Here is a 15,476-nt window from a genome sequence, read left to right on the forward strand (position 1 = left end):
TGGCACAAAATCCTGAAAAGGATTAGCTCTTATTTTGCACCCCTGCTTTGGACCAGTGGTTCCCCTATTTGGTCCTGGGGATTCAGCTGTCTTTAAATTTGCTCAGTTTAAGAAATTGTTTTCTATTTATCTGTAATGGTTTACAAGCTCTGTTCTTTCTGTTAGCACTGCACTCAGATCTGCAGGCACTCAAACACTCATGCAGAAAAACAACAGTATTAAATAAAGTATTACTTTTAATTTATTTTGTGCAAGGCTTCTGATGTCCTATTTATCAATATTGATAAGTAAGAATATAACTGGATTATTCTTCATTTCTTTCTCAACATGCATTAAAACACTCCAGGTAAACAGAAAGTAACCCAATGGTAGAACATTTTGTATTGTCCATAAATGTCCTATAATATTTACACAAATGTTCAGAGGGTTATGACATTCAGTTTCTCTTAATTGGTTAACTTATCCAAGTTGTTGATGAACTCTAATACTCAGGCAGGATAGATAGACGAGCTAAGTTCCAGAACTCTTAACACTCAGGTAGAGTGGACAATGACTGGTAGTAAGTGCCACTAGGTTATTGGGACTTTGAGGAGGTGTGAAACAGGTTAAAATGATGCCGATGTTGTTGTAGTGTTATGTACATTTTTATCACTTCAAAATATGCATCACTGCCTATACAGTCCCGCCCCACTGGCCGCGAGTTGAGAAAGACATGCTCGTTGTCAAAAGCTCCTCTGCTCAGAGGTGCAAATCAGATGCTGCGTTCTGCTGTACGGCCCAGGCCTGCATTGCCTACACCGCACTTTCTCTGTTGGCGGATGCTAGGACTGCGTGGCGGCAGATGGGGCAGGTGGAGTTCTCGGAGAGCCAGCGGTCAATGCAGTGGACGTGGTACTCGTGAGAGCAGGGCAGCTGCCGCAGTTTGTGTCCCTCCGCGTAGTCGGTGATGCACACGCTGCAGGTCTGCAGGCTGCCGCTCTCCCCGAAGCGGAAGCTCCGCGTGGAGAGGTTGTCGATCTGCTCTTTGGTGAGGCCGTGCGGCTGGTCCTCGTCCTCGTCGTTGAGCAGGAAGAAGTGCGCCAGCCGGAGGAAGGGCAGGGTACCTGGCTCCGCCCGGCCCTCCCCGGAGTCTTCCGCAGCTCCCCCGCCCCTCTCCTCTGGTAGCGGGACGCCTGGGTATGGACCGCGGGCAAAAGGGATGGCGCCGACAGCGGCAGGACGGCGGGGCACCTCCTCCGCGGCTGACCGGCCAGGTTCTTGGCTGGAGTTGGAGGAGTCGTGAGAGTCGGAGTCCGTGAGCGAGCTGAGCTCCCCGAAGCCTGTCATGATCTGGCGGATGACAATCCGCAGGGCGGAGGACGTGGCCTCGCTCAGCCCCGAGTCGGCCAAACGCTGCACGGGGATGCGTATGGTGCTGACGTAGGTGCGGATCCCGGCCTGCTCCGAGCGAGAAAAGGTTCGGTGGAACCCCGAGCGCTCGCTCTCATACTGGACGGTTTCGCTGGGTGCCTGGGGCTGCGGGCCGGTGCGGCTGCCGACGCTGTCCTGGGGCTCCCCGGGTCTTGCTTGCCGCACTCGGAGGTTCAGCCTGATGGTGGGGGGCCGCCAGGCGCCCGCCCCCGAGTCCTCCGCCTCCTGCTGTTCCGGCGCTACCCTGTCCGGCAGGGCCTCTCGCTCTGTCACACTCTGCCGGGTTCTGGAGCTGCCCTCCTCTTGCGCCTGTGGGAGGGGGTCCCAACGGAAGGGGGAGCGGCTCCTCTCGGGGCGAGGCCTAGTCCGGCCCTGTTCTGGGCTGTGGCTCCTGGCCATCCTAGAGGCCCTGCGTCGTGGCCCCCTGGAAGGGGAGTCAGAAGGCACCAAGTTTTGAACCTCAAGACGAATGGGGCTGATTACAGGGGGGGTATTTGGTCTCAAGGGCTCTGGCTCAGGTACCACAACAACAGCCACCTCCTCCTCTGACGTCTCTGCCAGCATTTCCCTCACTGCAACCCTACTCTCACGTTCCGCCACTGTCTGCGGCCTCGCCGGTTCCTCCACTCCTTCTTCCAGTCTCTCCCCGTCCTCGGTCGGCTCCTGCTGGCTGGACATGTTGCGGCTGACGTTGATCTCCAGGCTGAAGCGAAAGTCTCCACTACTGAGATTGGTCCTGCTCACTGCTCTCCATGACTGGCTCCCATGATGATGGACAGCAGATGATGAGTCTCCATTTGAACCATCTGCTTGTTCTTGTCCTTTCAAACAGAATTTAAATAAGTACTTAAAAAATAAAAATAAAAGTTTAATAAAAGACAAATAAGGGTTTCACATTATAAGACTATATATGTCTGCACATTGTGTATGATATGTATGAATTAGCAAATACATCACAATCCGTAAGAAAGTCCTTTCAATGTCTACTGTACCCAAGTTTTAGTTATACATGTTATAACAGTAACAGATAATTCATCCATCAGTATGCTTTCTCCACCTGTTTATAAAAAAGTAAGCTGAAAAACAGGAGATTCCTGTGCTGAGTGAGGATGACAGAGAGAATATGCCAAGAAATCTGACTGCAACCAGGGGCATAACTGGTTCCAGTTCTCCTTGAAGAAATGTAAGGTTAATTTCACAAACATTTAGGAATCACTAAACAACTGAAGGCTTAAGTACAAATCTAATGAGATCCTGATAAGTGTTGGTTTGATTATCAGTAGCTCAGCTACTGAATACCTCTAAAAATGGAAGTCTACTTCTGCTTCCGACAACAGAAGTGATATTTGTGGACAAATGATTGTTAAACCCAGGCACCAAAATAATTTCCATGAAACAAAGCCAAATCGCACCACGTTGGTTTCTGCCTGAAACTGGAACCACTTCTAAAAATGTACATTTCGACTGTCAGGCCTCAACAACCGTTATCTACATAGACATTAAGATTTTCAATCAGTAATTTAAATTAAAAGTCAAAGATTGCATTCAAACGTAAAACCAAAAGGGAACCATGATCCTTGTGCATTCTGTGGCCACGCTGGGCTTCTAGCTCCCAACAGTTCAGGTGTTCTGTGTTTCCTCCAGAAGATAATAAAGTATACATATCAGTTTTACACACCTACAAGACAAATGGAGCACCGTTAGGTATGTGCATCAAATTCAGATAGTAGACAATCACGTACCAGCACTCTCTGCATTTCTGGACTCGCTGCTCCTCTCTTTGACCTGCTGCAAACGACTCAACAGCTCCTCTTCAGATATCTCACCTAATGGAGGAAAACAGACTCGGTAACATTTAGCAAAGTACTACATTCTCTTAAACAGCGAGAAGAAACCAACATATCCACAGCTTTCTGCGAGGAGTAAAACAGGTTACACAAAGAACTATGATATAAAGGGACGGAGAAGAAAGGGTTACAAATAACCGGGGTGTAGATCTGATTCAATACAAGAGCCACAAAAAAAAGAATAAATATATTTTTATTTATAAAATCAGTTCACTGTTTCAACTGATGCATGATTTGAAACGTGTTAAAATGACGATGCCAATATACACACTGATCAATATACCTGATACCTGCAGTTGACCAGGAAAGGAACAGGATGGAGCTTGTTTAATGAATAATAATGACTACATGAGATACAAGAGAAGAAAGAAGTTACATTTAAAAAGCTTTTACTCAACTGTAGTGAATGCCCAGATGTATTTCTCAAACTGTATTTCTCCACGTTTGACAAAGACACAGGACGGCACTGAAAACTGCCACTTACCAGGATGAGCACTGCCCACTCAATACCACCTTCTGGCATGGCACTCAGCCCAAGGACGCTCCATAATTACATTCCTTTCTGCTATCCTGGGACAGAGATGGATCGCTGGACTCAGTCTGCTGTTCTCTGAGCACACACCGGCTATAGTCGTGGCCCTACATTTTAACAAACCATATTTTGTAGCCTGTACTTCAGTCAAAATCCAAAGAATCTCTATAGCCACAATATTTGTGAACATAATTTAGTCCTATGTGATTAAGTAGGGATTAGCTAAATTTTAGCTAAAGAACTAATCATAATTTGTTTGCTGCAATTCAATCATGTGCATTAACGGAGTTGATTAGACTTGAGAATTTTTTTAAATGAAAGGCTCAGTGACATCTAAAGGGCTTGAATAATGGTGTGGAGCACTCAGATTTCAATGGTGATGGATACAATATGTTCTGCAAAAACTGCAGGTTATCACAGCTTAATGACAATATAAAAAAAGAGCAGGTTCCTCATGATGCTACACACCACATGTAATGTACTGAACACTGCAGACGCATCACACAACTGGTCATTTTCAGGATGTCACTGACACCCAAAGTCTAGGTCAGCATGAACATTGTAACAGCAGAAGAAACAAGATATTCAACAACTTGTCAGCTCCTTTTTGATAAACTACTGAATGTTTCAAATATTGAACCTCCAATATCATTTTGCCTTCATTGCAATATTTCTCTTCATTCACTACATTTGTTGTTAATACTGCTTTATAATATAGATAAATGTCAACAACCAGAAGACAATTCTGTGAACTGATGTATAATTTCCACAATCAGCAAAGTTAAATTACTGTGATTCAAGCAGGACAATCGAAAGCTAATTAAATGTTAACAGTTGTTCAACAGGAGATTCTTGAGGGGGATGTATTGGTATCTTATCAGTGGAGGACTGAAGAACAGGTGGTAAGTACTGGTTGAAGGAAATGCAGAGGGACTTGCTTATATGTGGGAACCAATTCTGAAACCAAACAAATTCACCTTCTTAAACAGAAATGGATCATCAGTTGCAGTGAAGAATATGTGACACTGCATCCAAAGGTGTAGACTTATTGTGTTGTACAGACATCCCCTTACCACAGACTGCTAAATTGTTTAATCTCATATAAACAACACCACAAAATCAAAAGTGAATTATGAACCATGAGGCAGAGAAAGACAGAAACACTGATTTAGAAACTGGAATTCTGGCTGTGTGGAACGGAGCTGTGCTGCATAGAAAAATAGGAACAGATTGCTTTCAAATCAACTGCCATTTGCACTAAATAATTCTGAAATATTTGCTAAATAAATCATAGAGTAGCTGAACATCTGACTACTAAACAACCTCTTGTAATTAGACCTGCAAAGACCAAAAACATTTTCCAGTCCCACAAGGTGCCAGATTACCAGGAGTTCCAAAGAGGCTGTTGTCTCTCATCAACCGGTAGTCCTCCTCACTAAGGTTGTTGACAAAGTGGTAGAAGGCCTCCTCTCGTTGAAGTCGAGACTGTTGTCGGCGCTGGCCATGTGACTGCTCCCTACCCATCTGCTCTGATCCCTCAGAGTTCTCCATCACCACACTGGGAAACAGGTATAGCCCAACCTAGGAAAAGAAAAAGCTTTAAAATAAGAAGGGATAGATGGCGTCCACCAACATGACTTAAGCCTCTGCACCCAAGATAAAAGCGACAACAGCTCCCAGCCATCATTTTTAGAATCAAATGTGAGTATATGCTATGATAGGACATCACCTCACAAGACAGCGAATACAAAGGAGTGTCATGAAGACTTGCAGTACCAAATTATCAACAAAACTGGACAACTTTCATTTGCATGTAGCCTATGTATCTTTCCCTTTCAACGAACTACGAAAATCAATCGAATGCCAATTATTTTTACGGGTCTGTACTTAAAAATACACAGGATGAAGCACAACCAAATAAGAAGCCAACATCAGATAATGTTAGCACTGTTTAAAGATACTGTTTTTGGGTAAAAGTACAGATTACCTATTCACGCCATTTAAGATCAGTTATTCTGTCCAGAATTACTGCGAAAAACACAATTTTTGGAAAACGGAATGATTTCTGCCATCAGCGAGGCAGCTTCCACATTGTGTCTCAACGAAATTAACACAAACAAGCTAGTCAAGCAAGCTACATTACGCTCCTAAATAGGTTCAGTGATTTGCATTTCAGATGTCTGGTTGAAATTCAAAATTGGTAAAGTTCGTCTAGCAGAAAACAAAACAGAATTGCCCATATGGTGGCATACCAAAAATGCAACACCACAGCACAATGCAGCTGACATTAATGAACAAATTTAAAATTTCAGTTCGTTGTTCACAAATTTCACATCCCATCGGTGAACTACACACCGAAGAACAAAGTTGCTCGCAAGAAAACCAATTGGCTATCTGGCACCTTGATGACTGACGGTGGGCTATTATTCGTTTAACAAGACTAGCTAGCTACGGATTTTTGAAAATTACCCTACTAGCTTTATTCCCCAATTGTCTTGGTAATTTAGCTGCGTTAGACAAGCTTGCTAAAGTTAGCTAGCAACATCCTAGCTACGATAGGTAGTGCTAGCTAATAGTTAGCTAGCTACGCAATCGACAAGAACAATAGTACAGTTATTGTCTAGACTAACGTTACTATCGTATGGCTAAATTCCAAGTAAAACATCGGCTATGTTAAACTGAATTCAAACTACGAACGAAACCTTCCCATTCGCACGCTGCTTTCAAGATGAATTATAGAGCTATACATTATCGTAAATGTAGCTGACTGATTAACTGGTTTTAACGTTATCTAAGAAGAAACGGACTGAAAAACAAAAAATAGATCTACACAACGAACAGACAGTACTATACATAACAATACGTAGCCTCTCTTATCCAGACATTACAACCTGATAGGAGTTGGTCAATAAGTGCATTCAAACAAGTTACCTGTGTCAACCCGCTGTTGTTTTTACACGTTTTTTTCAATTTGTGTTAGAGTTGATTTAAGAGGCCGTTTCCGTATAGAGCTGAAACGTTACCACCCACTTTTTCAGCGGCCCTGGTTCCGGAAGTACATTTAGATAATATAGTTTTCAGTCTTGCGCCGAGCCACCCAGCTACGAGACGAATCGTGACATTATAAAAAGGATTCAAAGTAAAATAAGTCTTTAGAAAACGAAAAAAGGCAAAGGTACAACACTCTGTACTTAACGTTTAAGAGGGCATGAACTACACGTCCCATAAAGCATTGCGAATGTTGTAATCATATCCCTTTCCTCTCACTTTCAGTCGGTTTCAACCACATTTAGGTTAATTACATTACGTTTTAGTGTTTTATATTATGTCGTTCTATACTGTAGTTCCTGACCTTTTTATCGTTTGCTAGCAAAGCTACACTTTAGTTCTGTTTAGAGACTAAAGCTACGCTTCAGCTTCGTTGCCTCGCAGTCATGGTTTATGTTAGCCCGATTTCTAACAGATCAGATGATATTTCTACAAAAAGTAACACGAATACTTATCTTTTCTAACGACATGAAAAATTTCAAAGTAAACCGAGATGGTGCCTATCAAAATCAACTTTTTTCTGGAATGATACTGAATTCCTGGAAAAACATAACTAAAGTTATTTTTGTGTGAGCATGAATACTGGGATGAGGGACACATTGGATCTGATTGGATTTTAAGATTATTCAGGAAAATTTAAATGTTTTTAAATATGCATGGTTACAGACTGATTCAGAAGGGTGCTTGGTGTTTTATTAAGAATGTATATACTTGATTTTCCTAGGAATTGGCTTCAAGCAAAATTCCAGGCCTACTTAACGGATTTATTCTCAAATGTATTTTAACTTTATGATCATATCTCTTAGAACACTGCAAAATTGCTTGGATTTCCACTAGCCTTAGAGCATCCTTCTTGGATGGTCACTTAGAAGTAGCATATGACATGATCTGAAGAAAAACACGTTTTCAAATTATAAAAATGCTAAGTTACTCACACATACAAAGCTTTATAAGTCATGAACACTTGCAAAATCTAGTCCTGCTATTAAAAGTACTGATGTCAAAATTACACCAAGTTACAATAAACAATATTGGCTAGGTTAACTAACACAAATTAAACATACTGTATTCCAAATCAATGCTTCCTAAATTATTTCAAGTAACTTGGTCCTGTGTTTAAAATTTTTTTTATTTTATCTTACCATGTGAAGAGAATGTGGTCATTCAAAGCATATGTGTCATATTGAAGTGTGAAATGGCAACCGTTTATAGTGGGAATATTCTTGCTGAATAATTTCAGCTGTTTTACAGCAATGTATATATTTTTAAAATGACTACACAATATGTTTAAAGAACTTCATACATGCAGTGCTTTGGGTGTATTGGAAGCACATCTTGAATGAAATGCATGAATGAAATAGTTTTGTTTAGAAAATTCCGTTCAGAAAAAAGATATGTTTTAAAACTTAGAACAAAAAACTTTGAATACATGTTTTTGAGTTTTAATATGTCACATTTGAATGATGTCAAGCGCTGTCTATTGTCAAGTGCCACCTTGTGCAGAATGGAATCAGAAAAAATAATTCTGTGATTCCAGCAGGTTCTCAATGTTATTTAAATTCATCCTGAAAAAAGAAAACTGACTCTCATCTGAAAGCAGCAATGAAAAGCTCATTTTTATTTTTATTATTTATTCCATAAACATTATTACAAAACTCAGCAAGTTACCAATATTACATATCACCATACAGGCTTGATCACAAATATTTAAAACCTTTGCAACAGTTACAACAAAAACAAAATAATACTAGAATAATTTACATGAAAATCTATAAAACAGCAAAGAGTACACAAATTTGTGTTATTATTCTCATGTTTTTAGTTTGCTTGGTTGTTTTTACACAATAGCACTACACTCTTACAACAGGATTGGTTTGTTTGTGAAAAAGTTAAGTTTTTCAGGTTTGTTTTTTCCCCTCATTTTTTGTCATTTGTATTTTTGGTTTTTAAAACCAGAAATTTGTCATTTTACATCCTTTTTACTGCCTACAAAGGCACAAAAAAGGGTACCCACACATACGCACAAATACTTCACAGCACTTTCTAAGAAAAATATACACTTACAAAATATGTTACAAATTGGCACACTGAAAAATATACAAGATTTCATCAACTCTTCATGTCAAGAGTCCATTAAGAATCCCTCTGCTTACAACTCTAGACAATATTTATAAAGCTCAATATTCTTTTAAACAAAGGCAAAGAGTAATTCCAATTAATGTCAAACCATGGTGTAAATACATCAAATATGACATAGGAGTATATTATACATCATAAGAGTATATCATACATTCATATAGAGGGCAGAGGGATTTGGGTTTCTTTCTCATCCTTTTTGAAGTCTGGAATTTTTAAAACATGTATATGCATGTGTATGTGGGTATGTGTGTTTGTGTGCTTTGCTAGCACCATTAAGAAGCATCAGCTCAACAGTGGCACATTGCACAGACAAAATGAATCACATTGGAGTACATTCAATTCACAGTAGGAATGAGAGGCCTATCTCCATACTGGCCCTGCGCAATGTCCCATGTCCATACAGGCCCAGTGCAGTGTCCCACTGGCAGCTTGTCCCCGTGGCAGCCCTGGGCAGTAGGAACCCCAGCGTTGGTGGGCACCACCTCCATCACATTTTACCCAGCAAGGGAACCTAAACACATGGACAGGCTGACTGACAAGGCATGGCAAAAAACACTGACACATTTACAGTAAAAATTCAAGTGTTCCCTGCAGGAGAATGGGTTACTAAAAATGCTCCATGACTTAATGTAAAATTCCAATACAAAGCAAAGCAACAGCTCATTGCCGAAGGGACATTACATGCAGATTCTAAAAGCTCCATCTGGGAACATTTACAGGCACAGTATGCGCAATGGTACGAAGCCTCCCTAGGCACCCCAGATGAAAAAATATATTTCACCGTGGAAATCCATACTCTCGGTTTTGCAATCAGCGCGCTCAGTTTTGGAGTCCGTACCCTCGGTTTCAGTGAGATCACTCTGGTTTGCAATGTTAAACCCATTTGTAAACAAACAGTTCACTGCTGGAAAGTCAGACATGAAGCATCATAGCTACAATTCACACACAAGGAAATGGGATATTATTAAAGCGACATGGTACAAGAACCCATGGTAGCCTAGGTAGCCTATATAATGAATATGGACATGGCTAGGGGCTGAGGTCAGGCAAGACTCGATGCAGAGATCTCCGGCAAGCCACCTAACCGTGGCTATATTCATGGTATACCAGGGGTTTGAGTGCCATATCGATTTTATAAAACAGTGTCTATTTATACACCTTTTAATTGTTCACCAAAGAAAGACAACAGTTCTACAAGTAATGTTTTAATAGATTGCATGGTGTGTCATTCTGCTGAATTTGATTAAGTTATAAGCAATGATAATTTCTTGTTTGGACTTAACTTTAACTGGCTACACACAAACTATGTTTAGCTATTTAATTGAACGCTGACTTGAACCTATTACATAACCTTGTGCACAGATTTCAAAACAGGGTTTACGGATTTGGTAAACAGAATGCACGGATTGCTAAACTGAGCACACTGATTTTTAATGCCAAGTGTACATATTGTAAAACTGAAAGTATGGATTTCCATGTTGAAATTATTATTTTTTTTTCTAGGGTACTTAGGGGGGCTCCGTACAATGGAAATAAACACTATTGGAGTAATATTGGGTCCTCCATCTATCCAACCTAATAATTTACAGCTTAGAAAAATAAATACAAATATAACGGCAAGCAGTAATTCTGGGGCCCAAGCAGCTAGTGCAATATTACACAGCAATCTAACCATGTCCATGTAACAAAGACCACGAATGAATGTCATAGAAGTGCACTCTAAAGCCCACCAATCTGCAAACCTGAGCCAACTCACAACACCAATTAAAGACTCCTCTCTAGTCTCAACAATATGCATGTTTTTAAATGAGTAAACAACTCACACAAAACAAAACTTCATGATTCTTCCCATTTGGTTAACTTGTTGTTAGCCTTTACGGACAGCAGTCTAACAGGCAGTAAATAGGAAAAAATCCATAACTTCCAAAATTTTTAACAATCTAAATTTCAAACTGAAAACGTTCCATTGTGGCTTGTGGCAATGCAGATTTCTGTCACATAATGAAACGGTAAGCATTGGGTGTAGTTCTGTAAAGATTAAACATTCTGAGTCAACACTGATTCCGATTGTCTACTGTCAATCACTCCATTAACCACACTATGATATTAACCACGACCACTATTAAATAAAAATCAAAGAAAAAAAAAGAGTGGAACTGATTTGAAAAAGGTAAACTTATCTTGGCAGAGACTATGAGTACATGACTATGGCTACTTGAAACCAGTACAAGGAAGATGTTCATTTTGTAATAAATGGGCACAACCTACAGAACAAAAATTGTGGTGTGATGTTACAATAACTTCTATCTTAGTTCCAGGAAACATTTCCAATGGAGTATTGTTGTTTATGAAGTCAAGTGGTAAGGTTAACAATATCTACCTAAGGTAAGCGTCCTACTGGACCCAGATCAAGGGCGACAAAACATCAACTACCTAGCTGTCCCAATATTAACACTACAATATTAATACTAGCTTTATGATTTGCTACCAATGGCTCTGCTTTTTCAACACAAATAATAAAAGATGCACTTTTTCTTTTCATTTTGAGACCATGATTTTTGCTCTAGTTGCAGTTCTCAGAATATAGTTTGGTTTTCAGGGTGGTTAATTTGCATTAATGTATTCACATTCAACTGAATGCCTTTCTTTCAAATCAAATCCATGGCAATTAAAACTGCACACCTGGATACCAACACCTGTCCCTTCCCTCTCAAACAGGGAGACTTTGAAGCCAGAGAGCCAGCAATCCCATAGTGCAATACTCAACTATGTTTGTAACAATGGCCTCAGCCTTTCAAAATGAGAAGCAAGCAATTCTGAAACAAGAACGAGTTGAGAGATAATTTCTTAATTTCCCATTCGCTGCATTTTGAGCTCATGTTTTTCCCCTTACAACCGCTCAGGCTCCTTTGTTCTGAAGCTTATGTCAACTAAGGCAGTTCTGCTCCATCTCTAATAAGGAATGACAACATCTTTAATTTGTTACAAAACCATGACCTGCATGTGGTGCCAAGAAGGGAATTGGGGTGCTGTCCACCAGGGGGCAGTACCAACCCTACTTACAGATATGGTCACAGCTATGATTCATTATAATCACTACAGCTACGCCCTATTGACTAATTATTGTACCTCATAAAAAGGCCAGATTCTCAGGCCTTGGGAAGGATGGTTTTTGGACTCCTTGATTAAAAGACTGGTGTTTTCGTGTGCCCCCATTTGAAGTTTTTCTGTTCTGTTTTGCCTGCCTTTTTCCCCCTGTGGAGAGTTTTGTTGACTACTTCCCCATTTTGTGCTTGAAAATTTTGGAATTTTCCCATTTATGGATTTAATAAAAGTTAGCAAGTCAACCGTTCTTTTGAGTTTCACCACAAGATGCACCACATTATGACCGAAGAGGTGAGGGACCCATGAACCAATCCCAAGACTCAGAACATGAGGGCTGGCCTTTCACATTCATCAATTCATTATTATAGTGCCACCATGTTTGAAGTTCACCATATTGTCACTTCAACCAAATACTCCTAGGGTCACAATTATAAACAGTGTGTACGGGGGTGTCTTGTGGCGTAGCCTGTAGCGCACTGTCCACATGCTCATTACGAGCCACGACGTTGGCGGTTTGAATCCCGACCGCGTGACCTTTGTCGCATGTCTCTCCCTCTCTCTTCCCCTGTTCTTCCTGTCTCTCTACACTGTCCTGTCCAATAAAAAAAAAGCTGAAAAGCCCAAAAAAATATTGAAAAAATAAACAGTGTGTACACTCAAAAAAGATGTGTACGCCACTTTCCCCAGCAGATTAATGACTGACCAACTTCTTTCAAATTCCTGAAATGGTTTGGCTGCTGTGACATGCTGTAAAGTCTCTCTTTTTTGCTTTCCGGTCTGACTTCTCCATTCTCTTTGACAATGCATTGGAATGTCAAGCTGATTTATACGCATAGCATATTCACAATGGGCATTCAATTAACCATTTACGGCATAATGGAGAGTACACAAAATTTTAAGGTGATTTATAAAGAGAAAATTGCGTACAGTTCAGCACAGGGTTTTACATATCAGAATATTTTTGACCATACACACTAATTCTTCTGTGCGTACACAATGTTTTAGTATGAAATTTATGCAGTTTTATAAATGAGGCCCCTAGCCTGCAGTTTCTGGAGTGTCTCTGATACAGTTTGGCATCTTTAAAACTTAAAAAAAGGTTTTAAAAAAGAAAAGAGAAACATTACAAAAACAATAGAATTCCTGCAGCTTCAGCAATAATAATAAAAAACAATAACAACCAATCAATGTACTTGTACACAATACTAATGTACCTTGGTTCTGTTTTTTTCAAGACAAGAGCCTGAATAATTTTGCACAGTCAGATCCACATGAATAGCCAGTTAATTTGGCAAAACAAAGTCAAATTAGAAAAATGACTGACTCCAACTGACCACTTAAGAATCAGACAGAAATGAGGATATGGTGAAATATTAAACTATTTCCAATAAAAATCCCAAGACCATGGATAGAGACTAATATTTTCAAATAAAATATTTGGACATTAATTTTATGAATTACATCTTAATAATGGCACAAGTCCTATTAGGCAAGACATTAGGTTGTACTCCCAACCAAATGATCACCAACCAAAACATTAAAATTTCCCAAACAATTACTAGCTTTTCCAAATAAAAATCTGAAAAACCAAATTATAATTTACAAATACAACTGATTTGTCATACTCACTAAACGTTATACTCACTTCAAGGACTCAGAAATACTTGAAGTGTCAAAAAAAAAAAAAAAAAAATCAATAAACTTGCTTATGTATACGTGTGTATAGCTCCATTAGCTGACTGACCAACTGCATGGCAACATGAGTCACCGAGATGATTAATATGCCACAATAGCAAAGAGAAGTCTAATTCTTCACATCATTTCCATACCTAGCGTCTCCCCACTCAGTACCCCAGAGATTTGTTACTGCACATGATAAGTTCCATGAACCCTGGTAGCCTGTCTATTTTCACTTATAGTGAGTCACTGTACACACATACTGGCTCTGTGAACAGTTTGAGCCATAATAAAATGCATTATATGGCTTTTACAAAAGCCAAGGGAAAAAAAATGAACCCTAATGAGGGCAAGTGTCCTATGACCTGAGTTGTCCCTGAACTGTGAGTGGGTGGAGAAGGTATGCTCTGTGGTTTTTTTGACTATGAGAACAGTAGCAATTGTGACAAATGAATTCCAAATTCCTATCTATGAATTTCACATTCTTACGTTGTTAACCAAGACATTTATGTGCTGTTGGTCAGGATGCCACTTCAAATGCCCATCGTACGTAATCCCACCACTCAATACCAATTACCATTTAGGATATTAATAATGTAAGCAGCACAACACTAAAATTCAACTTACCTTCAGGCATCTTGCCAATTCTCTTATGCTTGAGTAACCCCCAGATTGGAACCTCCATTTTCCTTCAGCTTTCAATAAGGCTCCTTTCTCTCCTCTGTCTGCTTTTCTATGCCAGATGACATTGAGGTAATTTAACTTGGCAAGCAAAATAAAATGGTAACATTGAGAATGAAACAAAATCAAAGTCTTTCCATTTAGGTAAAATGTGTGGCTGTGTACCACTGCCAGCTGAAGGTGTTCGTCAATGTAGGGGGTCCCAAAATTTTACTTCTCTGGAACATCAACTTGCTTAAGAGTCCCAAAACAAAAACAGCCAATATTCTCAAAGAATTAAAAATGTCTGTACAGTTGCTCATAGTTTGGCACATGAATTGCAATATTATCATCATCATAATTTTTTTTTCAAATAGTGCATATGTTTCTATACATCAGCATAAAAAACAGGTTCTGACTGAAGAGAAATAGAACAGAATGAAAGTAATATTGAACGTATTCCGGGTATAGAAATTAATCTTCAGGGAACCCATTTGTTCCAATAAGGCCCCACAAAAAACATTTATTTTAAGACACAACAAATAATGGCATTCCAAGAATAAAAAAAATAAGACAAAAGAATCAATCACCATATATACTGTAAAGGTGTTTGTGTGTGTGTGTGTGTGAGTGTGGTGTGAGTTAAATACAAAAAGGTCCCTTAGGAAATACATCTGGCTGTCAGCATAGCAAGTGTTCCACACTCTTGCCGTGACTTATGGCCTATGAGGAAAGGTGGGTCACACTGTAGTTTTCCGTTCATGACACACGTCAGGCTGTAACAGGCTGACTGCAGTACAGAGGGCGTCCATATTCTGTGTACAAAAGACAGGGGTGCTTATGTTTTCATTTAAAGCATTTCTGTAGGGTGAAAGGCGTGCAGACAGAGAGAAGGTGACAGTATTACGGTAGGGCAGCAAGTTTCACAGAAAAAAATTGTAAACATTAACATACCACAAGAAAGGCTTTAAAAAAGTTTTACAAAGGCTTTTTTCCTCTTCTTACAAAATAAATTAAAAGAAAGCAGAAGATAACAAAACATGAAGCAGCGACAGAGC

At 39.8% G+C, this 15,476-nt stretch overlaps 2 protein-coding genes across 10 annotated transcripts in view; both read right to left on the bottom strand.

Moving 5' to 3' along the window:
- Positions 1-218: 218 nt before the first annotated feature.
- LOC135262883 (E3 ubiquitin-protein ligase RLIM-like) lies at positions 219-6,865 on the bottom strand. Of its 3 annotated transcripts, none has more exons than XM_064350260.1 (4): positions 6,721-6,865; positions 5,175-5,370; positions 3,153-3,236; positions 219-2,231 (listed from the first exon to the last, which is right to left on the bottom strand). In XM_064350260.1, the coding sequence occupies exons 2-4, from the start codon at positions 5,338-5,340 to the stop codon at positions 793-795; spliced, it is 1,689 nt and encodes a 562-aa protein (XP_064206330.1). In that variant the 5' UTR covers positions 5,341-5,370; positions 6,721-6,865; the 3' UTR covers positions 219-792. The 3 variants fall into 3 exon arrangements, with proteins under 3 accessions (XP_064206330.1, XP_064206329.1, XP_064206328.1); XM_064350259.1 differs by having other exon boundaries at positions 6,681-6,723; XM_064350258.1 differs by lacking the exon at positions 6,721-6,865 and adding an exon at positions 6,042-6,092.
- Positions 6,866-8,428: 1,563 nt separating this feature from the next.
- LOC135262880 (neurite extension and migration factor-like) overlaps positions 8,429-15,476 on the bottom strand; it is a 51,597-nt gene continuing 44,549 nt past the window's right edge. For 5 of the 7 annotated variants that reach the window (XM_064350250.1, XM_064350249.1, XM_064350248.1 and 2 more), the window contains 2 exons: positions 14,386-15,233; positions 8,429-9,487 (listed from right to left, as the gene is read on the bottom strand). In XM_064350250.1, the coding sequence (XP_064206320.1) occupies positions 15,080-15,233 (154 nt within the window). In that variant the 3' untranslated portion in view covers positions 8,429-9,487; positions 14,386-15,079. The remainder of the gene's footprint in view (positions 9,488-14,385; positions 15,234-15,476) is intronic. The other 2 variants (XM_064350246.1, XM_064350247.1) reach the window with 2 other exon arrangements.

Source organism: Anguilla rostrata, chromosome 9 (genome assembly GCF_018555375.3).
Source record: "Anguilla rostrata isolate EN2019 chromosome 9, ASM1855537v3, whole genome shotgun sequence".
Taxonomy (NCBI): domain Eukaryota; kingdom Metazoa; phylum Chordata; class Actinopteri; order Anguilliformes; family Anguillidae; genus Anguilla; species Anguilla rostrata.

What these genes read in the sequence shown, in the direction of transcription:
- LOC135262883 (XM_064350258.1), bottom strand. Translation starts at nt 6,077, where the DNA reads ATGTCAGCTGCATTGTGCTGTGGTGTTGCATTTTTG. An exon ending in CAGCCTCTTTGGAACTCCTG is followed by an intron (nt 3,237 to 5,174) that starts GTAATCTGGCAC and finishes TTCCTCCATTAG; the next exon opens with GTGAGATATCTGAAGAGGAG. An exon ending in CAGAAATGCAGAGAGTGCTG is followed by an intron (nt 2,232 to 3,152) that starts GTACGTGATTGT and finishes TCTGTTTGAAAG; the next exon opens with GACAAGAACAAGCAGATGGT.